At 36.2% G+C, this 23,303-nt stretch overlaps 4 protein-coding genes across 6 annotated transcripts; 2 read left to right on the top strand and 2 right to left on the bottom strand.

The window, feature by feature from the left end:
- The first annotated feature begins 2,829 nt into the window (after nucleotides 1–2,829).
- On the top strand, nucleotides 2,830–7,590 carry LOC142985457 (PBAN-type neuropeptides-like). 2 transcript variants are annotated; one of them, XM_076133650.1, is made up of 6 exons: nucleotides 2,830–2,912; nucleotides 5,012–5,115; nucleotides 5,570–5,670; nucleotides 6,282–6,426; nucleotides 6,897–7,003; nucleotides 7,390–7,589. In XM_076133650.1, the coding sequence occupies exons 1-6, from the start codon at nucleotides 2,838–2,840 to the stop codon at nucleotides 7,446–7,448; spliced, it is 591 nt and encodes a 196-aa protein (XP_075989765.1). In that variant the 5' UTR covers nucleotides 2,830–2,837; the 3' UTR covers nucleotides 7,449–7,589. The 2 variants fall into 2 exon arrangements, with proteins under 2 accessions (XP_075989765.1, XP_075989767.1); XM_076133652.1 differs by lacking the exon at nucleotides 2,830–2,912 and adding an exon at nucleotides 3,225–3,324 and having other exon boundaries at nucleotides 7,390–7,590.
- Nucleotides 7,591–8,209: 619 nt separating this feature from the next.
- LOC142985485 (uncharacterized) lies at nucleotides 8,210–10,948 on the top strand. The gene is made up of 2 exons (XM_076133687.1): nucleotides 8,210–8,262; nucleotides 8,790–10,948. Exons 1-2 carry the CDS (start codon nucleotides 8,238–8,240, stop codon nucleotides 10,823–10,825), a joined length of 2,061 nt encoding a protein of 686 aa, XP_075989802.1. The 5' UTR covers nucleotides 8,210–8,237; the 3' UTR covers nucleotides 10,826–10,948.
- Nucleotides 10,949–11,428: 480 nt separating this feature from the next.
- On the bottom strand, nucleotides 11,429–16,068 carry LOC142985586 (uncharacterized). Its single transcript, XM_076133844.1, has 7 exons — nucleotides 15,910–16,068; nucleotides 15,167–15,346; nucleotides 14,412–14,553; nucleotides 13,413–13,607; nucleotides 12,815–12,960; nucleotides 11,996–12,139; nucleotides 11,429–11,553 (listed from the first exon to the last, which is right to left on the bottom strand). Exons 1-7 carry the CDS (start codon nucleotides 15,941–15,943, stop codon nucleotides 11,429–11,431), a joined length of 966 nt encoding a protein of 321 aa, XP_075989959.1. The 5' UTR covers nucleotides 15,944–16,068.
- A 439-nt stretch (nucleotides 16,069–16,507) lies between these two features.
- LOC142985492 (uncharacterized) lies at nucleotides 16,508–22,868 on the bottom strand. 2 transcript variants are annotated; one of them, XM_076133700.1, is made up of 8 exons: nucleotides 22,776–22,868; nucleotides 20,828–21,521; nucleotides 20,682–20,709; nucleotides 19,330–19,838; nucleotides 18,856–18,905; nucleotides 18,054–18,266; nucleotides 17,368–17,556; nucleotides 16,509–16,760 (listed from the first exon to the last, which is right to left on the bottom strand). In XM_076133700.1, the coding sequence occupies exons 4-8, from the start codon at nucleotides 19,371–19,373 to the stop codon at nucleotides 16,699–16,701; spliced, it is 558 nt and encodes a 185-aa protein (XP_075989815.1). In that variant the 5' UTR covers nucleotides 19,374–19,838; nucleotides 20,682–20,709; nucleotides 20,828–21,521; nucleotides 22,776–22,868; the 3' UTR covers nucleotides 16,509–16,698. The 2 variants fall into 2 exon arrangements, with proteins under 2 accessions (XP_075989816.1, XP_075989815.1); XM_076133701.1 differs by lacking the exons at nucleotides 20,682–20,709; nucleotides 20,828–21,521; nucleotides 22,776–22,868 and having other exon boundaries at nucleotides 16,508–16,760; nucleotides 19,237–19,340.
- Nucleotides 22,869–23,303: the final 435 nt, after the last annotated feature.

The following is a 23,303-nucleotide window of genomic DNA, read 5'->3' on the forward strand; positions in this document are numbered from 1 at the left end:
TCCCACCGGACTATGAGAGTAAAGGAATAGAGTGTACCTGTTGTGCACACAAATGACCACTATAAACAAAGTCCTGCACAATTGGCTGGTTTCATTACGCTAAACATACTCAGTAAAACTTAAATGCATTTTTTTATTTAATAAACCAACTATGACGTACAAACATGACCACTGCATACCCTCAACGGGTACAAACAACATATGCACCAACTATAGAAAGTTGCACCTCTCACGTCATGGAACGTTTACTAGTATAGCAGTGAAAACCCAGCGGGAATTTTAACCGATTTAGATTCAAACTAGAGTTATTTTTAACCGGAATGAAAATAAGTTTGCTGAATATACTTTTAAGTCTTATTTTGAACTATAATAAGCGGTTGCGGTGGTTTCCACTCCACTTATTGCAGTTTAAGGGGTTTTTTTAATGCAGCTGTTTCGGTATTTTGTATGTTTGTAAAGTTCCATGTTGTATTTTTTTATTTCTTTACATATTTGCTTCAGGATATGTTGTACTAGAGCGTTTTTTTGCGTGAGAACTGTTTTTTCGTAGTTCTAGCTTCTTGTGGCATGTGTGGGAAGTAGGTTATGATCGAGATAGATCAGCTCTATGACTCTGTCCGGATGAAAAAAATGCATTTGGCGATAATTCTTACTAGTTCTGACGTGATTAAGTAGCAAACGTATTTTTTTTTTCATATATAAATTACCTAGTAAGTACCTATTAGTTTAACTGATGAGGTTTCGAGCTTAAAGGAGTTGTAAGCGTCAAAAAGTTCTAGAGATCAGATATACAAATATAAACATGGATACCCTGCCTCCGCACATAATGCAGTCATTTCACTCATCGATAGGGAAAGTAGTTAGACTTAAAACTTACTATACTATGCGCGTGTAAAGGGATATCCTCTCGTACCAAGAAAATTGTATGACTCATAGATGCTAGGATAGACAAGTAGTTTAAAAATTCATCGCCCGCGCAACTATGCGCATGATTTTCGAAATTTTGAGTGTAATGGATATTATTGTCCTCTGCTTTCGTGCTAACGTTTCTATGATTACTGACATAGTCTGCTGTTGAAAATATTTTGTACAGCAGAGAACACTTCGTTTATTTCGAGAGGTATACACGAAAGGTGTACACATATACACTCACTTTATTTTTACATTTTATTTTATAAAATACTATCTTGTTCCTACTAGTACTAAGATTTTTACTTTGTATTTCTATTTGCACCTATAGTCCTACTATGTAATCGCCTAAAATCTTTGGCCACGAAACAGGCTATGCCTAGTGTGGCTTAAGTTACTGATCTTATGTTTTGTACAACTGTGGACTGTTAATAAATGATTTTTTTTTTTTTTTTTTTAGGTTGGTATATTAGAGCTAAGCATTTCAAGGAGCGCAAAATACTTAGATCTTATTTTATTGAGTCTTGAACGTATCAGTGCTGTTTTTCTAAATGGTTAGATGCGTAGTCTCGTAATCGGCGGTCCTGAACAAAAACTGGTAGATATAGATGTGAATGAGGCAAAAGAAATTTGTCGAGGAAGTAGCTACAGGCGTCCTTTTATCTCTGCCTATCCTCATGTGAAGAAGACATTTATGTATGTATATTAAATCTATTTCTTTTTGACTACCTCCGTGGCGCAGTGGTTTAGGTCACCACGCCGCTACGATTGTTTGTATGTTTGTAAAAGTCCCCGCGACACAAGAGCAATTCTTAGTGCGGGAGCTGTCTATAAAAAAAAGTTAAGAACATCAATTAAAATGTATCTTTTGCTACTTTCTAAGACCTATTTTAAATATAGACGCATGAGTGCACAGATGCTCTACTCCCTAAGGAAATACTAAAGTGATTAGAATCAATTCACTTACTGAACCACGTGGTTAGATAAAACTAGAATGCATTTAAATACTATACGATTTCATTCATTTGAGTAGGTGTTACTACTATTTGTGGTGGGAACCCTCGTGTTAAGTTTCATGTATGTAAATATAAGTACTTAAAAGTGTGTTACAATAGTTAAAACTTATATTATAATGTTTTGTTACCGCCCGCATTATGTGTATCTATTATCTACCCTCTTATTCATAAACACACTATAAACCTATTTTAGTTAAAAAGCTACATACTAAAACATGTTTTCTCTTTTTCATTTCGCTAAGGAGTGAAAGAAATAAAACACTTTATAAGCCTTTCATAACATCATATATTTTTTTGAATAAGAAGGCTAGAGTTTAGTATAATGCTGTTAGAATTTAACAACAAGCCGCTGCGCAAGAGGCGATAGGAAATACAAGAGACGTAGAAGGGTGGGTGACGAAGACATTAACTACGGGCCTTCTTCCGTTTTGCCATTTGTATTATTTCACAAAATTAAAGTTAATTGGCGCGTATTATACTCGAGTTAATTTTTAACGAGTATACGGTCAGACTTCTGTTAATATTTGAGTACTACGTACCCGTTAAGGAAACTTACATTTAATTTTATCATTTCATGACTTGGTACCACTATTCTCTTACGAACAGAGCCAATAGCATTTCCTCATCTAAGCACGTTAAAAGTCCATCATCAGCCTTTTACTGAAAGCATTATTGCTTGAATTAAAAACTTGTACATTTACTTTCAATCGCTCATAACCATTTGATTGGAGTATCTATGTACGATAAAGTCCATCTTATTTGTCATGAACTCATTGAAATCATTACGCTAAGTCTTCAAACAAAGAAGTCTACGTCACTTCTTCATCCCACGTGTTCCCTATAGCATTCTCATCCCCTCAGTGTGGGTATATAAGCTAGAGCAGCAGTGTTGTTCATCACTCAGTGTCCAACATGCAGCGAGTACACATCGTAGCCGTCGTTCTCGCGCTGTTCGCACACGCGCTCGCCACGCATACGCAACACAAGGTAACTTGTAATAGATGCCAGAGGCTGGTCACTTCAGGCTATTACATACTTTCTTACTTACTATATTGAGGCGCCCATAGCCAGTTGCGCTCACAGCTCGGTAAACGATCTGTGGGTTAAGCAAACCTTGGCGCAGTCATTCTATAGATGGGTGACCGCATAGTGGTATTTGAGCTGGGCGTCTCCGTGCTTTGGAGGGCACGTAAAATGTCTTGGCTGTTGTCTACTAAGATAACAGTCGTTAAGCGATGTCAATGCGGTCCCTGTAGTAGTCCCGTCCTCTCAGCGTGGGTATATAAGCTAGAATAGCGGTGTAGTTCATCACTCAGTATCCAACATGCAGCGAGTACACATCGTCACCGTCGTTCTCGCGCTGTTCGCACACGCGCTCGCCACGCACACGCAACACAAGGTAACTTGTAATAGATGCCAGTGGCTGGTCACTTCAGGCTATTACATACTTTCTTACTTACTTTATTGAGGCGCCCATAGCCAGTTGCGCTCACAGCTCGGTAAACAATAAGAGGTTAAGCAACCCTTGGCGCGGTCATTCCATGGATGGGTGACCGCATAGTGGTATTTGAGCTGGGCGTCACTGTGCTTTGGAGGGCACGTAAAATGTCGGTCCCGGCTGTCGTCTACTAAGATAATAGTCGTTAAGCCATGCCAATGGCTCGCGTTGTACGCACACGCGCTCGCCACGCATACGCAACACAAGGTATAAGTCTTTAATACAAAAAAAACTAAATTGAAATCATTGCATCCGTTCGGGAGTTATGATGCCATAGACAGACAAACAGATAGACACGTCCAACTTATATCTACCCCTCTTTTTGCGTCGGGGGTTAAAAAGATCAACCTATGAGTTTAATATTTACGACCAATGCCCGGTTTCTGAGGTACATTTATCGGTAGTTTATCTATTCACTAGGGTTTTTTATATGAGTTTAAACGCTATTGAATAGATAAATTACCGCTAAATGTACCTCAGAAACCGGGGGTTTATAACTCAAGATGGACTCAAGTTAAAGTATCGATGGCTTATAATTTTATTAGCTGGTACCTACTGACCCACTGCTGGGGAAAGGCCTCCTCCATATACATATTTCCAATCCTCCCTATGTTACGTGTTATACGTGTCAAATAAATATTAAAGAGTTGATGACTTGCAATACCTTTTCAAAGTGCTTTTTTCGCTTGCGATCAGACATCTATAGTATGTCTCTAAAAAAGAGTTGCATGATAACAATTAAATTAAACTATCTGGGCATTGGGCAAGAGAACCTTGTCGTCCTTAATATTAATTAGATCTCGCCTATAGGTATTTTTGACAAAATATTTTCTTACTCATTGTAGCAATTAAAGTAACTTATCTATAAAATATCACTCCTTGTTCTCGAAGGGGAAAATAGGGATGAAATTATACCACTAGCTCATTGTACTTATTTTATCACATTTAACTATTTAATTTCAATTAAGGTATAATAATAAATGTAATCCATTAATGTCCACTGCTGGTCAAGGGTCTCCTCCCATAATGTGGGCGGCGTTAGGCCTTGACTCCACCACGTTGGCCAACTGCGGGTTTGGGCGGTTTAAGGTATAATATTAAAATAAATAATATCTGGTAATCTATTTCGTGTTTCAAAAAGCAAAAAGGGCCTGTTTATTCGAAACAATAAATGTCCTGTCTGCTTCCAATACGACTGTATGACCATAACCAAGGATGGTTAGAGTGAAGTAGAAAAATCTGTGAAGCAGTGTCACTTACTACCACTACGCCACTAAGGGAGTATTATTATAATAGTATTAGTATTGTTATAATATACTTTTTTACAAAATAAATAAGTTTTTTACGTCTTCAAACTCTTTGAAACCATTTTACTCTTGAGTTGTTGAAAGAATCCTTTTATAAGTCACTATTAGATTATTATAATAGTATTAGTATTGTTATAACATACTTTTCGCCAAAAGAACTTTATTTTTTGCGACTCCAAAGTCTTCGAAACCAAATTTTACTAATCAGTAGTTGAAAGAATTCATTATAAGTCGTTATTGTATTTAATTTGATGTACTATTTAATGTTTTATTTGTTTCAGGATGCGGGTCAGGATAGCGGTGCACATAGCGACAGAGGAGGTCAGCTGTGGTTCGGACCTAGACTTGGCAAGAGATCTTTGAGACTTAGCCCTGAAGATAACAGGTAAATAAATAATCAATAATATTTGCATATACTTGGATAAACTACGCTTGCGGAGGTTGTTCTGTAGATGGGTGACCATTTTATACATATCGAGCTCCTCCATGTTTCGGAAGGCACGTTTAATTGTGGGCCCCGGCTGTCATTCTTACCGAGTAGTATCGTGTTATAACCCAGATAACAGGGTGTGAAGATCCGAATTCCTCTTTTTGAAAAAACAACTCCCGAACTAAGAATTGCTCTTGTGTCGCGGGGACTTACAAACATACAAACAATGGGTGTTCGCACAAACGTTTGCTCCGTGTGGGAATCGAATCCACGGCCTTCCGATGCACTGGTAGTAGCGTGGCGACCACCAAAACCGCTGCGCCACGGCGACACTCTTGTTCAATTCACTAACTGAAAACACTTAAGTATAGAATAAAGGCGTGATTTTACTTACGTATTTGTTCCACAGACACACATTCTTCAAGCTACTAGAAGCGGCCGATGCGTTAAAGTTCTACTACGATCAACTCCCTTATTATGAAAGTCAAGCAGACGAGCCGGAAACTAAAGGTAAGATATATCAAACATACATTATTTTGTACCAGTTTTCGACCACTACAACATTCTAATATTAACAGTTTATGAAATGTTTGAAGTAGTTTTTCGCCCGTAGCTTTGCCCGCGTGGAATTTTACCCCCTCGGGGTGGGATCTCCAAAAATCGTCTCTTAGTGTTCTCGTGTACACTTCAGAAAACTTCATAGCAAATTTCAAATTTCTACACTTATTAGTGCGTTGACCATCAGTCACTCAGTAACAGAAGAGTTTTATATACATATGGATTAATGTATTAAATAAAACATTGTAAATATTATCTTTCATATATTATACTTTCTATCTGACCGGTTTAAGTTTCTGTGAGACAAACTAGTATTTCTTTCTTAAATATAATGTCTATTTAAACATAGTTCCCAAAATTTTACATAACTTCAACCTTAGCTATGGTAAGTATTAGTTAGTAAACTAAAAAAGCTTAGTAAGTCCAGTAACACATCATTCAAGACATTTCAGACATACTGAAAATCACAATTTTATTCCTTAAGAGTTACTATTAGGACATATTCGTCAAATAATATCCTAATTTAAACAGCATCAAGTAATTTTCTCATTCTTTGTCCCCAGTTACCAAGAAAGTGATCTTCACTCCCAAACTGGGCCGCAGTTTGTCTCCCTACGAAGAAAAAATGTTTGAAAACGTGGAGTTTACTCCACGACTCGGAAGACGGTTAGCTGATGATATGCCTGCTACTCCTTCTGACCAGGATATGTAAGTATACCCTTGAAGAATAAAGATAAAAAAAATATAACCCAATTTACCTTAAAATGCCTAACGTTTCGCGACCACGGCGAGTGCAACCGCCATGCGGGGAAGAAGTCTTTTCGCATTATAGTATGTATGAACTTGTAATAAAATCTCTGGCTTCAAGAATCACAAATGAGTACACGGTTCATTAGGTTTCTTTCAGTGAGCCCGTGAGGTACCCAAATATTAAACTTCCTTGTGTAGAGAAAATAATTTATTACAAGTTCATACATACTATAATGCGAAAAGACTTTTTCCCCGACCTAATATGTTGCAGTATTATGTTGCGCCAAAAAATCTGTTTTCCGTGATCACATTCATTTACCCTCTAGTAATTCATCGTAAAATCTGGAAATAATTTGCCTAAAATAGTGATAAACAAGTGTATCATATTATCTTTTATAATTTCTTCTAATATATCGTTAACTTCGCAGGTACAGACAAGACCCAGACCAGATGGATAGCAGAACTAAATACTTTTCACCACGGCTCGGTAGAACCATGAACTTTTCACCTAGATTGGGAAGAGAACTTGCTTATGGTAACTACCTACCATAAAAATATATTTTTGTTTTAATAAAAGAAATTGGACTATAGAAGTATAGACTAATTAGCTGCCATTACACACACGCTCTATCAATTATTATCGTTCTATCAATCTATACTATTATTATAAAGCGGAAGAGTTTGTTTGTTTGTTTGAACGCATTAATCTCAGAAACTACTGGTCCGATTTTAAAAATTATTTCAGTGTTAGATAGCCCATTTATCGAGGAACGCTATAGGCTATCATCACGCTACGACCAATAGGGGCAGAGTACCAGTAAAATATGTTACAAAAACGGGGAGAATTATGACCCATTCTCTCTTACGTGACGCAAGCGAAGTTGCGCGGGTCAGCTAGTAATATTATATTTTTTGTTCCAGAAATGTATCCAGAAAAAGTACGGGTAGTAAGAAGCACGAACAAAACGCAATCCACATAATTACTGAACAAGGACACGTAGACTAAAAGAACGTTTTTATATATAAATATTACATTTTGGACGAAATAATGTTTAAAACTGTTTTTAACTAGTCATTATAATAAAATAAATGATTTAATCTTAATTTTGATGCATTTTATTCAATACTAGAGGACATGCCCGACTTCGTCCGGGTATAGTTTACTTTGATCCCGTTGATTCCATTCCCGTAGGAATTTGGATCCCATTGATCCCATGTAAACCTTGTCCCATCAGTTACAAACATATTAAAAAAGAATGATCCAACTTAGTTTAGTTATTCAAAAATTAGTGTGTATAGCCTAGCCAGTTGTGCTCGCCGGTCGGTAAACGATCTGTGGATTAAGCAACCGGTGGCGCGGTCGTTCCATAGCCGGGTGACCGCATAGTGGTATTTGAACTGGGCGTCTCCGTGCTTCGAAGGGCACGTAAAAAGTCGGTCTCGGTAGTTATCAATTAAGATAACAGTCGTTATGCCACGTCAAAGGCCTTCGGCCGGCTTGAACAACTTTGACACTTGGTTGACCACTAACCATACGATAAGACGAAGTATTTAAGTATATCAGTCATCTGGTTACCATAGTACAAGCTCTGCATAGTTTAAGATCAGATGACCGTGTGTAACATGTCCCAAATATTTATTATTATTTATTAACAAAATACTTTTATTCAAAGGGAACGATGTTGGACATAAACAATTGGTTATTTTTCTCCAATTCGTCACAGACAATAAAAATGTTTTATATATATTTTTACGACAGCACAAGTAAAATGTATTTGTTATTTTGGACGCTATGTAAGTCACATTTTTGCTGAAATATTTATCCAAATATAATATAACAAATAAATAAATAAAAATCTATTACTATCCCACTGCCGGGCAAGGGTCGCCCCTTGTAATAATAGAGGGGTAAGGCCTTGAGTCCACCACGCTGGGTAGTGTGGGCTAGTGACTTAAAATTCATTAAAAGAACTGAGTGTTAAAGAACTCTTAGAACATTTTTTAATCGCGATGTTTTCTTTTATTCGGAACCTGAATAAAAATAAGATATTTATTAGCTGTTATTCCGAATTCCGGGGGAGTATTCACAGCGATAGTCCAGATTTTTGTAACGTACCCGGTATATCGCAATAAATTCTTTCTCTATACCATGGCACAAATTATAAACGGCGAAATGTGGATTCTGTTACATACACAGCTGTCTATACCTTTTGATGAAACAAATTATAAGTATAAGTTTTTAATATATGTAGTTAACAAAAACCGAAAACATGATTAAACCGATAAAAAAATTCTCATTTCAATCAATTTCACGCTTTCAGGTTACATCACAATATTACTAAACCCAGCTACAAGCTACGTATTGCTAGCAGCAAACGTAGAAGACTTTAGGAGCATAGCCGATAAATTCGCGCCAAAGAAAATGGCCCACGATCTCATGAAATTCGTCAAACCGAAAGAACATACTAACCAAGACTCTATATCAGACGTTTCAAAATCTACTGAAACTAGAGATGCCGCAAAATCAAGAAAAAGCCAAAAGAAAGAATCTGACTCAAAATATGAACTAACTTTAAATTACTTAGTTGAAACTGTGAAACAAAGATTAAAAGATGAACTGAAACTAGCTATGGAATCTCAGCCAGAAGAGGATAAAACATTTCTAGAAAGCGAGATGGAAAGAGAGGAGACTATTAAAACGCAGGAGAAAAAACGCCCGGAAAGAATTTCACGGGATTATAAGCACGGTCCTGGCCCGACTACACCTCAAGCTAGGTATAAAAAAATATCCAGAAATGACACAGAGATAGGCAAAGATATAGGTAGAGATAAAAATCGGGATGTTGTCAAACCGAAACGTAAAAAACCTGTACAAGACGACAGATATATAGCCGATGTCTTCGTAGCACCACCTCCGAAATTACTGACTACAAAAGAACCGCGCCCTATAATCAAATCTACAACAAAACATGTGGAAAAACACAAAAAGTTGTCGAAAGAAAAAATACGTAAAGAAAGGAAAATAAGCCACGAGCTTGTAAAAATTACTAAAAGTGATATGTCTTCTGAAATTCGGGAAGGTGACGTCAAAAATCTATTTCAAGGTATTGATATGACGAACACTAATGATAGTTACGAAGATTACGTCACACCTAAAAAAGACGATGATTATTATGAGAAAGAACCTAAACATAAATATAAGGAAAAGACCGAAAGACTTAGTGCCAAATTGCTACATAAAAATGAAAAAAATCTATCTACTGATTCTGATGATAGTTCTCATAGGCATTTAGGTAGAAATAAACAAAAACAATACAAAATAGAGAAAGAAAACGAAAGGTCGGATTTGGAAACAATTAATTACAATAAGAAAAGAAAAAAAGACCGATCTCTCGAACAGATGAATAAAGATTATAAAAATAAATACGATTCGGGAGAAGTCTTGAAAAATTATCACAAAAAGGATGAATCTAATGAAAAATATATTAAGAAATATAACAACTACAAGCATTCCGATGAAATAAAGAATATAAGGCAACCGGATAAAACTAAATATAAAAAAGAATCCTATGAAATGAAACATCAGAGAGAACCACACGAAATTAGAAATATGAAGCAGTCTGATGAAATAGGAAACAATAATAGACAGTCACACGAAACCAAAAATCACAGACAATCAGACGAAATAGGAAACAATAATAGACAATCACACGAAATTAAAAATCATAAACAATCAGATGAAATGAAAAACAATAGACAGTCGGGTGAAATAAAAAAGAAAAGGCCGCATATAATTAAAAATCATAGAGAATCATACGAATTAAATTCCAAAAAGGACTCAGGAGAAAGGAAATATAAAATAGAATCGCGTGAAATTGAGAAGGAATTTGATGATAATAAAAAATATGGTAAACATGAAATGGTAAGAACTAATGAGCCGTCAAAAAAACCGCCATTTTTTACTCCCGAAGACACTAACGATACGCCTATACAGCCTTACGCAGACCAAATTCTAGGAGTCGATGATGATGGAGAGCAACCACTGAACACAGCATCAGACGAGCTCAAAGCCAGGACAGAAAGTTTAAACTTCGACGAAAATTACGTGCCAAAGTTAAAAGAAGATCTACCGTATAGTATGAGCGCAAAGTCTTCTAGAAAACCAAAATCCTTCACTGTTATACCTAAAAGAGATTTCTATAAAATGAGTAGTCCAGATTATTTGGGTAAGTTACCTATAGTAGCTGAAAAATATAAATTTGATGAACCAATCCCTGAAGAAGATCAGGAACATGAAAATTTGAAACCTTTTAAAAATCCGTCCGCGAGCATTAATGGGAGAGTAGTGTTATTATAGCTTGAATAAATGATAAATTAATTTTTAGTGGAGTTTGTAGATATAATGTGTAATTGAGCTTATTAGAACGTTGTGGTAACGTTGAAAATTTATTTCTTTTTTCAATATAAATAATAAATATTTTGCTATTGTTTTTTTTTGTGAAATTTAGCCTCGATATAGAGAAGTTTATTTTTAAGAGAAACATAAATCCAATGTTTTAATATGTTGGAAATATTTTGCATTAATTATATTATCTTCTAAGACCGTGCTCAAAATTTTACTTTTCCCCCAAAATAACTGGATTCACCATGGCTACATTATTAATTATGAGAAAAAACCTCAGTTTTATTAGATTTATGGATTTTGAGACACTCATAGCTAGTTGCGCTCACCGGTCGGCAAACGATCAATGGTTTAGGAAACCTTGACGCGGTTTATCTGTAGATGGGTGGCCGCAAAGTGCTATTTGAGCTGAGAGCGTCTCCATGTTTCGAGCCAATTAAGATAACAGTCGTTAAGCTATGTCAAAGGTTGCCGGGCGGTTTAAACAACTTTGACACTAGGTTGACCACTACACTACGATTAATGAATGAAGGCATAGTTAAAGAAACCATTATCTTTTTAAAACCCTTCTTTATTTTCTCCTGGGTCATTAGGGCATTCTCCTAAAACTTCTTTAGATTTGCGACATTTCTTCTTTTTAGGCGTTGTAGGATATCTGAATACTTGTGATGATTTTGTTGAACCTGTAAAATAATAAATTGTAGGCATTTCTTTACAGTTATTCATATTTATTCAGCTTTTTTGAAAACTTGTCAACGAAACATTTAAGTTTAATATGTATATATATTTTTTAATAATGCGCAATGCGATATTTTACTACCAGTCAAATCAGAGCTGCTCTTTTTCAAAGCACGAAAATCACGATCTATCCAGTATTTCTGGTTAAACATCGGTTAGCTGGTTATTATGTTAAAAGACTTTGTCAACCATTTTCTATTCGACAATTGACACTTATCTCTAATACCCGGCTTCTGAGGTTCATTAAGCGGTTGTTTACCTATTCAAACTGTTATTTTTATGTGAGCTTAAACGCTACTAAATAGATAAACTACCGCTAAATGTACCTCAGAAACCGAGGGGTAAGTCGTGAAATTGACCCTTAGCTTAATAAATTGTTATTCTTACCAGAAAACTCTGAAGTTTGTATACAAGGTGGTCGAAATATTCTAGATTGTTTTAATATGTTGGTAACATTGCCGATATCTAGATGCCAATGTAAAAACATGTGTTTTATACCACGTTTTAATGTTTTGAAGTTATGGACTCTTTCTGAAAAAATAATTACAATTTTATACATGTACTTCTTGCCTCTGTGGTCTGATCGGTAGTGTATACAATCGCTGGTCACGAGTTTTCAGGTTCAAGCAAGTTTACCCGTGTGGAGCAGTGTCGAAAAGTCGAACAAATATTGCCTCCGTGGCGCAGTGGTTTAGGTGCCACGCCCATACCACTGCGTCGGGAGGTCGTGGGTTGAATTCCCACACGAAACAAATATTTCTCTAATCCACAGATAGTTGTTTCGGGGCTGGTTGTACTTTGTGTCTGTTGTTTGTATGTTTGTGAGTCCCCGCGACACAAGAGCAATTCTTAGTGCGGGAGTTGTCTTTTTTACAAATAAAAATAAAAATATAGAGACGTCCGTCCTAGCAGTCCTTTTCTACGTCTTTATTTATATTCCCGGTCGGGGAAAAAGTCTTTTCGCATTATAGTATGTATGAATAAAATCTTTTCTCTACACAAAAAAGCGCGATGTTTGGGTACCTCACGAGCTCACTGAAAGAAACCTAATGAACCGTGTACTCATTTGTGATTCTTGAAGCCAAAGAGATTTTATTACAAGTTCATACATACTATAATGCGAAGAGACTTTTTCCCAGACCTAATATGTATCGTCTTCTACACAGTGGCTTGTTGCTATATTCAGACACAGAAAGCTATACATACCCGCTATTATCTGATTGAATAACAGTTTCAACGCATTTTTCTCCCATTGAAACAGTCTTATGGGAAGATTACTAATTTGGTAAAGAATAGCGTAGATTTCATCTTTTGTGTCCATTCCCGTATATTCTGATATTAAATGGACTAATCTGAAAAAAACAATAACTAGTTAGTACAGCTCATGGATTATAATACCGAAATCAGTTAGAGATAGATTATTTTGACGTAACCATCTAAGATAGCAATCTATCTGTAATTCGCCAGATCTATAACATTGAAAAGGGCCGTAAGTGACCTTTTTACATACATACATAATATCACGCCTTTTTCCCATGGGGGTAAGCAAAGACCAAAGAACGTCATTTACTTTGAGTTTTTTATAGAAAACGTACCTAATACGTAGGTTCTTCAATTTTTTGTTCGACTTAACCTCGGTTTCTGAGGTACATTTAGCGATAGTTTATCTATTCAACGGCGTTTAAACTCGTAAACATTTGAATAGATAAACTACCGCTAAAAGTACTCAGAAACCGAGGGTTAAAATATTTTTTGATTGACATAAAATAATAAGCAATTTGATTTGCGTGTTTTTGTCTCTCACCTCAAAACAACAGGGTTACTAGCCAATATTTGTTTATTAGTCCCATTGCCCCTGTTCCCCATGATATAAGGTGTCAGCAGATCGAGACAATGCACCCATTTCAATGGTTTATTCAGTTCAGGGTCTGAACCGTCCCACCGTCGGTAGAAGATCTCTTTAGGCTTCCTTATACGGCCACGGCTGCGGACTTTAGATCTGAAAATATGGAATTACTGGCTTCTGCAAGTCTAAGTGAAAAATACTGATAGTTTTTAACTTGAATTAACACATAATCTATACTAATAGAAGCTGAAGAGTTTGTTTGTTTGATTGTTTGTTTGAACGCGCTAATCTCAGGAACTACTGGTCCGATTTGAAAAATTCTTTCAGTGTTGGATAGTCCATTTATCGAGGAAGGCTTTAGGCTATATATCATCACGCTACGACCAATAGGAGCAGAGTACCAGTGAAAAATGTTACAAAAACGGGGAAAATTTTGACCCATTCTCTTAGGTGACGCAAGCGAAGTTGCGCGGGTCAGCTAGTTTAATAGAAGACTGGTAGAAAATGCCCCTAGCATTAAGTCCGCTTTATACAGCTTTGTTCAATAAGTTTAAATTAATTAAAAACTAAAATACTTTATACTCCGGGGAATCTTTTCACGCAGACGATGTCAGGGCTGAGGAATGTTTTATAAAAAGACGCTTTTTCTTTTATTTTTATTTTTGTGCTAAAACTAGTCCGACATTTTAGTAAAAACTTTGACATCCATGATTTATCTAGATAATACTGACGAACTACGTGTATTTCCAAAATAAAGTATCTGTATCAAACAGGTCACCGTCAGCTGTATAAGACGTGTCACTGATGTTATACATTCTGTATGTTGTTTACCTCCAGCCGCGAACCTTGCATACAAGACTCTACTCGGGCTATTTCAAATGACATAGTAAACACGTTTTTTCGGCCTGAATTGTAGTTTTAACTTTCATTTAGTAATTATATTACTTGTCTACTTACCTCACAGGTATCTCCTCCTCACTAGAACTGCCAGGATCGAACTTGGTAGTCGGTTTGAGAGTGATAGTCGGCTTGTGTTTGAATCTGCCGTCTCGCTTTCTTTCGTCAAAGTCCATTATCGGAGTCACTGGGTCATCTATGTCTGTTATGAAAAGAATATATTAAACGTAAGATAAAGAAAATAGTTTATAAGCTATAAAGCTACCCCTCCACCAATTTTCAACGTAATCTGTTCAGTCGTTCTTGAGTTATAAATGGTCTAACTAACACCACTTTCTTTTATATAAAATTCTAGCTGACCCGGCAAACGTTGTTTTGCCAAAATTAATTTAAAAAAACATTGTCCAGCGGACAACATTGTGAATCTAAACCGTTCTCAGATCCCCTTGAACACACACAAAAAATTTCATCAAAATCGGTCCTGTCGTTTAAGAAAAGTTCAGTGACATACACACTTACAGTAGAATTATATATATATATAAAGATATAGATTGCGAGTTAAAAGGCCTAGGATTATCCTCAAAGGTAGAGACCGTCTTTCATTTCCACAATAAAACGTTTAACGCTATGTGCCTGAAAATAGTAGAAGAAGAAATGAAAATTCAAAAGAACAATAGGGTCCTTCCTTTTTATCAACCGCACTACCTGTAATACGTCTTTTCCCTTTACACACGCGCTCTTTCACACGCGATTGTTGTTTCATACAATAGAGTGTATGTGTAAATGGGGCTAATAAAGTACATTGGGTTACTTACCAACATAATCATAATTATCAGTAATATCTCCAGTATTGCTATCAGCCTTCACATCCGAGGATGGGAGGGCAGCCGCCTGGTTGTGACGTATCTGGTCCATGATCTCCTCTTTAAGAACTCGGACACGTTCGTACACGTTCGGAGTGATTTTGTCAGATGATTGGGTCGGTTTTTGAAAAGCTAGATAAATATTGTTATATAAATATAAAAGACTAATAGAAAGTTCCTTGCCTAGGACTCGAATTCAAGACAGACATTTCGGCAGTCGGATTAACTACTGTTTCATATTAAAATATAGCAAATAGAAAGATTACAGATTAGTCTATCTTGTGATGAAATGACTACGTTCAGAGTGGGAATCGAACTCAGGCCACTATTGCCTGGTTGCTCTTTGGACAATTTTAATTACTTTTTCCGCGTTAAGATGAGTTGTAAGGAGCCCATATTTTGACATTTTTTTGGACAGGTCAATTCAAACTTCATAAAAAAATACAATAAAATTAACATATCAAACTCAGCATAAGGATTGTTACCAAAAAAAAGCATTTGGTAAAATAGATAACTTTGTTATAACGGTGAAGGAAAACATCGTGATGAATGATATGTCTGACAGTTGTTTAAAACAGTTCTTGAAGAACTGCAAAGTCTCCACATTTGGCCAGCTTGGTTTCCTCATCCCTATGTCATTCCGGGAGGAGACTCTTGCCCTGCAGTACAGTAATTTAATAAATATACATACTTACATAATATTACAATAAAAACTATAATAATCTTCATTTTTCTACAATTTTAGCACCAAACGTCCATTCTCAATTTAATTTCATTTCGGTAAAAAGATTAAATCGTTAAACCAACTGGAGCATTTTAAAACACGAATTAATTAAAATACTATACAAGCATTTCACATGTTCTCTTCCATACTCTACAAACTGATAAATTATAAATCTATACATCATTTAAGCCATTTTAATCTCCATGGGTGTTGGGGGAAACAAAAGAACGTCACTTGGTACAATCCCTACAAACTTAATTTGCTTCATTCACATACATACATGTTGTCATACAGGACTACCGGTTACGAGTACTACCTTAATTTAAATTTTAAACTAGTTACTATTCGTTTATTTTTGTTGTTTAAATATCTATTATATCTTCTTATGACTGCCTCCGTGGCGCAGTGGTTTAGGTCGCCACACCGCTACCATTGCGTCGGAAGGTCGTGGGTTCCCACACGGAACAATTATTAGTGCAGTCTACAAATAATTGTTTCGGGTCTAGTTGTACTTTGTGTCCGTTGTTTATGTTTGTAAAAGTCCCCGCGTAAAAAAAATACCTCTTACCTGATTAATAAAACAAAATTAAATACATTTTTTTTATTATATAAAACACATAAGTGTAATACATAGAAAGTGACTTTTCATAGCAGATAAGCTAAACACACGAAAGAAAAAGAAAAAATAATAAATGTCTGTATTATTTTGACAGCTGTATATTCCGGCGTATGCTGTTTGCCATATTTTATTGTGAAACAATTAAACATTCTCAGACTCATTAAGAACATGTTCACATACTCTCATGTCGATTTTCTCGTAATCTGAAATGAAATAAAGTGATCACTTGTTATAACGGTGAAGGAAAACATCGTGATGAAACCTTGCATGCTTGAAAGTAGTTTAAAACTACAAAAATATACATACATCAGTCCGAAATAATCCGATATAGTTTTTTTCTAGGGAATTTCCCATTTTATCCGAGGTATAGAATACCCTCCGTTTTTCAACGTGATTCTGAACATCGACACTTTTCTAACTCTTATGAATTTTTTGTCGATGCTAAGTCACTGCATTAATCATAAAAAAATTGTCTTACGTAAATTTTACAGTATGCATATAATATTTTTCTTGCATAACACGATACCCACCCCAAGTACCTATCAATGAAAGTTAAAATACCATATTATTATTATCATGTTTCTACAATTTTAATAGGGCTTCTGAAGATTTTTAAATATCCTTTTCTTTCTATCCAAAATTGAATAAAATCTCTTCAGCAAGTAAACGCTGGATTGTCTTAGCAAAAGATAATTTTTTTGTATATCCAGGGGGCCCTGAAATTGTGCTTAAAAATAGTCAAGAAGGGGTGTATCACGGGCATCGTTTTACAAACACTAACCTATAGTAATAAAAAACGTGTTTATTTACCTAACATTGTCCCATTTCTACAATTAGCAGCATCAAAAGCACATTCATTTAAGAACAGCACATGCTGTCCTTTGCTACTGCTGACTGCACACACGGGGTCTACTTCCTTGTCGTGACAATATGTAGGACAGCCGGAACGAAGGAACATTACATAGATGTGACAGAAATGAGTATCTATTAGGTCGTATTCTGAAAAGAAAAAATAAAATTTTAGTATGATTTGTACGTAATAAGTCGCTGTGTAGAAGACGAAACATAAATACAAGAGACGTAGAATAGACCTTTAAAATTATGTAAAACGGGACCCTATTACTAAGCCTTCGCTGTCTGTCTGTCTGTCTTCAGGCTGAATCTTATAAACCATGATAGCGAGAAACTGAAATTTTCAGAAATTATGTATTTTCGTTGCAGCTATAACAAATACTAAACATTTTAAAAATATATTAGGGTGTGTCCCTATATAATTAACATGGTTTTCACGTATTGTTTTGGTCAATCCAAATTTCCGAATACGTAAAAACCACGTTTAGGGTTGACCAAAAGAATACCAATGAATTTTCTAATATAGATTCTGGTACGGAACCCTTCCCGCGCGAGTCCGACTGGCATTTGGATGATATTTTTATTGTTCAGGAGATTATCAAAATCAGAAAAAAGGCTTAAAATACGTTGTACTATTTACTTACTCAAACTCCCTCTAAAATAAGAACACTGATTATTCAATATCAAATGGCAAGTGCTCTGAAAGAATTTAAACTTCATTTTCCGTCTATTCAGTCCGCAGACGGTTTTGTGATAGTCGTTGCAATGGTAGGGGTCGCAATAGTCCATCCAGGCGGGGTTGAACGGCTTGCGGTGTTTGAAGTACCGAGGAGGCATTTCTGGCTTTTTCATTATACCTAGGAAACAATAAGGTTGTTTTAAACCATCACTATTTGATCCCGAGGCAACACACCAATGACTTTTCAAGTTATGTGTGTATCTATACTAATATCATAAAGCTGAAGAGTTTGTTTGAACGCGCTACTCAGGAACTGCTAGTCTGATTTGAAAAATTCTTTCAGTGTTAGATAGCCCATTTATCGAGGAAGGCTATAGGCTATATATCATCACACTGCGACCAAAAGGAGCAGAGTACCAGTAAAAAATGTTACAGAAACGGGGAAAATGTTGACCCATTCTCTCTTAAGTGACGCAAGCGAAATTGCGCGTGTCAGCTGGTAAGAAATAATGATCACTTGTTCGTTTTCCTTACTTAAGGCTCCACCACGATGTTTTCCTTCATTGTTAGAGCAAGTGATAATTATTTCTAATACACACATAACTTGGAAAAGTCATTGGCGTGTTGTCCAAACCGAACCATCGTCTTTTTGCGTGGGAGGTGCCAGCTTATACTATATCACTGTTTTGCTGAGTGCCATGTAAGTTCAGGAGCCGGCTGTCAAAATGATTGTAGTCTCGATGACAATAATGTAATTTCAGACATACCTCTAATTCGATCTCTTACATATCCAGGATTATCAAATTTCTGAGAAACTCTGCAACAAAAAAAAATTACCTTCTATTCTTTATTATTTATAGCTTCTTTTCTATTCTTTATGTATGTACGCGTATAACTTCATTAAATTGTATAATTTTTTTTGTTATGTTTATAGCTGCCGAAATAATGTTTTTATATGATCGAAATTCCGACGGGAATGTTATGTTAACCTGATGGCTGATCAAGAAATCTCGGGTTCGATTCCCAGTCGGGTAAAATGCTACTGTTTATTTTTCTAATTTTTTAAGAATATATCTCAACAGTGGCAGTCCGAAGTATGGTAATGTATCCGGTATATGACAATAGGTAGTCTATTACATGGTACTAACATTGTTAATGGCGAAATGTGATTGTATTTCATACACCTCTGCCTACACGTTCCGGTATAATAGGCGTGATGTTATGTATGTACAAAGACTTACTTCCTTTCTTCCAAAGGCTTCGTTTCTATAAAAAGAAAAAGCATTGAGTTTGTGGGTATTACGTGTTATTAAAAAGACAATAGGTTAGTAAGAATAAAGAAAAAAAATCCTTGTACACGTAAAAGATTCATCTAATATGCTGACGATATGACAATATTGTTCATGATCATATAGGAAATGTCTTGTAGAAAAGCGTGATTTTATGTATGTATCAACATTTAAATAATGTGAGGCGCCCATAGCCAGTTGCGCTCACCGGACTGACAATGATCTGTGGGTGAAGCAACTTTTGGCGCGGTCATTCTATAGATGGGTGACCGCATAGTGGTATTTGAGCTGGGCGTCTACGTGCTTCGGGGGGCACGTAAAAATTCGGTCCCGGTTGTTGTCTACTAAGATAACAGTCGTTAAGCCATGTCAAAGGCCTTCGGGCGGCTCGAACAACTTTGACACTAGGTTGACCACTAATCATACGATAAGAAGAAGAATAATATAACTTACTTATTGGTCTGAAATGAAAATAGGTAGGTAGTTTAATATTAAGTTCATCCTTCAAATCCTAAGTTATCTTTTTTACATGATAAGTATAATAGTAGTTAACAGTCACCTCGTCGCAGTAACCGTAGTGCCGCGTGTGTGTCGAATCCCACCCGGGACAAATATTTGTGTGATGAACACGAGTATCTCTTCTGAGCCTATTGTTTAATGTATCTATATAAGTATGTATTTAGAAGTTTATAAGAATAATCGCCTTCGTGGCGCAATGGTTAAGATAGCCACGCCAATACCATTGCGTCGAGAGGTCGTGGGTTCAATTGTGACAATGATTTGTGCGATTCACAAATAATTGTTTCGAGTTTGGTTGTCCTTTGTGTCCGTTGTTTGTATGTTTGTAAAAAGTCCCCGCAACATAAGAGCAGTACTTACTAAGTGCAGGCGTGGCCTTTTTTAATTAAAAAAAAATGGGATAAAACCCCTAATCTTAATGGGTTATTCCCTGGGTAAAAATTGTTGGACATTGTTGGACAACTCACACACGGTCATTTGATTCCAAACTAAGCAGAGCTTGTACTATGGTAACCAAATAACTGATAAACATACTTATATACTTTTAAATATATACTTATATAGATGAATTGACAACCAGGCTCAGAACAAATACTCGTAATTGTTCGTTAAGATAAAAATAAATCGGGGTCCTCCGGGACGGGGGCCTCGGGGATCGGGGTACTCTGGGAATTATAACCTCTCAATTATACGCTAGGTAATTTGTTTTTTATTTGTCGAAATATATTTATTTGTCTTGCAAGAGCAACGAACGTCTATTATAACAACAGTTATTATATACTTACTTGACTGTCTTCTTCTCCTTTTTCTTACCTGAATGAAAATAATTGAAATGTTAATATTAGTCCGGAGTTTAGTAACGTGTCCGGTATATAGCGTTACTTTTATAACATTTACTAAATACAAATAAAATAATATTTCAAAAACTTACTTTTCTTTTTATCTTTCTTACTATTAGTAATTGAACTGAAATTAATTAACAAATTAATAATAAATTACTACATATTATAAGACAAAGTTAACGTTGATCGGTTCGCCGACTCCACACGTTGTCCCCAACGTGTGGATCTAGAAAATGGCATTGGTCCCAACGTTGGGGCGAGCGTTGGTAGCATAGATTATACATGTTGGTAGTTGGACGGCTCGTGTCGGTTTCATCAAAGGAATCTGCGCCATCGCTCGCGATCTGACGGGACAGAACTAGTTTATTAGCCAGCGTGTGTACGCAGAGTTTGCAGTCCAACGTTGGTACGAGCGTTGGAACCAACATGTGGAGCCGTTCTTTAGGGTTGGCAAAGGGAAAGGAAAGAGCACGCGCCGCGCTCATCTGTCCGCGCCCGCGAAGAAAATCGCTCTCTCGGAGCGCGCTGCGCACCCGCGCGTAATACTGTACGATACTAAGAACGTGCGATACAGTGTGTGTGTAAAGGCTAATGTTTGTCTTGAGTAAGTAAGCATAGGATAGATAGGGTATTGAAAAATGACCTTTAGTGTAAACCATTCGTTTTGTAAAAATTGTCTGAATAATCTTGGTTAATGAAAATATTAAAAATATTACTCTGTGATGATATTGGTTCGCTAGTTACTATGATAAAATGAATTTTTAACTTACAAGGAATCCACATCTGCAATTGAAAGTAATAAAATAAATAAGAAACACAATGAAATTGTTATTAAAATGTTTTAAAATAAAATAGTAGTTTGGAGTTCGGTAACGTGCCCGGTATACGGCAATATTCTCGCCCCCAATTACATGGGACTAACATTGTTAATTGAGAAACGTAAAAACGTAAACGGTTTATTTCGGGTCTATCCCACTAGTCCCGTTGAGTTGTCCCGTGACGGGACAACTGGCACTATTTTGTCCCAGTTGTCCCGTGGCGGGACAAGTGACACTGTTTTGATGCCAGTTGTCCCGTTGCAGAAAAATCACGGGACTAATGGGACAGACGGAAGGGTCAAAACAACTGGTTCCATTGAGTTGTTGTGTGACAACAGGAACTTGGTACTTTATAAGATAGCTTGGTAAGATAGCAGATGATGAATTGTACGCTTACCTATGTAAACTTTAAATTCACAAGAAGTTTTTTTTTTTACCTTTTAGGCTTGTATAGTAAGCAAAAGTCGCAGAGACCCTTAGACAGTTTTAGTATAACAAAGATGTAATGGGACACAATCCGGTAACTATCCCTGTGTACACTTTGAGTATTATTACTAAGATATAGGTTTAAATACGTTTGGTTTTACAATTTATCTACACAAGTATAGTGCATATTCCATTTGAGCTATCTACCCTTGTTAAAATGTACTAGTTTGTATAACGTCTGCTATCTTACCAAAGTACCAAATACCAGTTGTCACACAACAACTCAATGGAACCAGTTGTTTTGACCCTTCCGTCTGTCCCATTAGTCCCGTGATTTTTCTGCAACGGGACAACTGGCATCAAAACAGTGTCACTTGTCCCGCCACGGGACAACTGGGACAAAATAGTGCCAGTTGTCCCGTCACGGGACAACTCAACGGGACTAGTGGGATAGACCCCCCCAATAAGAATTGCACTTGTGTCGCGAGGGCTTTTACAAACGTAAAAACAACGGACACAAAATACAACCAGACCTGAAACAATCATTTGTGGATCGCTCAAATAATTGTTTTGTGTGGGAATCGAACCCACGACCTCCAGACGCAATGGTAGCGGCGTGGTTACCTAAACCACTGCGCCACGGAGGCAGACTTATGAATCGATTTAAACGCTATTTAATAAACTACCGCTAAATGTGCCTCAGAAAGCGGGGGTAAGTCGTGAAACTGTAACGAACAGATCTTCGCATTTCTAATATTATTATTAATCTTAATTAATAGTTAAATATACTTACAAATAGCCAAAACTAAAACTATAATAAATAGTTTTTTCAACATCTTTAAATTGAGTCTGTTTTCACTCAAAGTTAAAAAAAGACTAATTTGAAAAATTATTCAATTTAATTTCGTAATTGGCTGTAAAAATAGGTTAATTAATTATGGATTTATGTGATTTTTATTGACTATTCGTTAATTGTTTTTTTATCAACTCTTCAAAATTTGATTCCTATTTTAGACGTTTGTACCAGACTAGCTATTCCCGTGACTTTGTCCGCGTTGAAATATTTTTTGAAGTAAAAAGTATCACATGTATACATAACACGAATAGCGTCAAAATATTCTGTTATCATGGTTGGTAGAAGTATAAGGTAGTAGGGATCGTAGCATTCTTTAGTTTTTGCCTGTCCCTATGGGAATTTCGTTATAGCGTCCTATAGTTTGTTGTAAGCTCTTTTCATTGACCCTACCTTCCGAACTGGCGGTAAATTCACAAACTGTAACAGTCATAAGTTTCTTGTATTTGAAATAAATAAAACAAAGAA

Source organism: Anticarsia gemmatalis, chromosome 30 (assembly GCF_050436995.1).
Source record: "Anticarsia gemmatalis isolate Benzon Research Colony breed Stoneville strain chromosome 30, ilAntGemm2 primary, whole genome shotgun sequence".
In the NCBI taxonomy this organism is placed as follows: Eukaryota; Metazoa; Arthropoda; class Insecta; order Lepidoptera; family Erebidae; genus Anticarsia; species Anticarsia gemmatalis.

Excerpts from the sequence above, each read along its gene's own strand:
- LOC142985457 (XM_076133650.1), top strand. The coding sequence starts at position 2,838 with ATGCAGCGAGTACACATCGTAGCCGTCGTTCTCGCGCTGTTCGCACAC. Across the intron at positions 5,116-5,569 it reads CTTAGCCCTGAAGATAACAG|ACACACATTCTTCAAGCTAC; the intron begins GTAAATAAATAA and ends TTTGTTCCACAG. Across the intron at positions 6,427-6,896 it reads ACTCCTTCTGACCAGGATAT|GTACAGACAAGACCCAGACC; the intron begins GTAAGTATACCC and ends TTAACTTCGCAG.
- LOC142985492 (XM_076133700.1), bottom strand. The coding sequence starts at position 19,373 with ATGCTTTTTCTTTTTATAGAAACGAAGCCTTTGGAAGAAAGGAA. Across the intron at positions 18,906-19,329 it reads AAGCCTTTGGAAGAAAGGAA|AGTTTCTCAGAAATTTGATA; the intron begins GTAAGTCTTTGT and ends TTTTTGTTGCAG. Across the intron at positions 16,761-17,367 it reads TAGAAATGGGACAATGTTAG|ATTACGAGAAAATCGACATG; the intron begins GTAAATAAACAC and ends ATTTCATTTCAG.
- LOC142985586 (XM_076133844.1), bottom strand. The coding sequence starts at position 15,943 with ATGAAGATTATTATAGTTTTTATTGTAATATTAT. Across the intron at positions 14,554-15,166 it reads TGATAATTATGATTATGTTG|ACATAGATGACCCAGTGACT; the intron begins GTAAGTAACCCA and ends TTTTCATAACAG. Across the intron at positions 12,961-13,412 it reads AGTAACCCTGTTGTTTTGAG|ATTAGTCCATTTAATATCAG; the intron begins GTGAGAGACAAA and ends TGTTTTTTTCAG.
- LOC142985485 (XM_076133687.1), top strand. The coding sequence starts at position 8,238 with ATGTATTTGTTATTTTGGACGCTAT. Across the intron at positions 8,263-8,789 it reads TTTGTTATTTTGGACGCTAT|GTTACATCACAATATTACTA; the intron begins GTAAGTCACATT and ends TCACGCTTTCAG.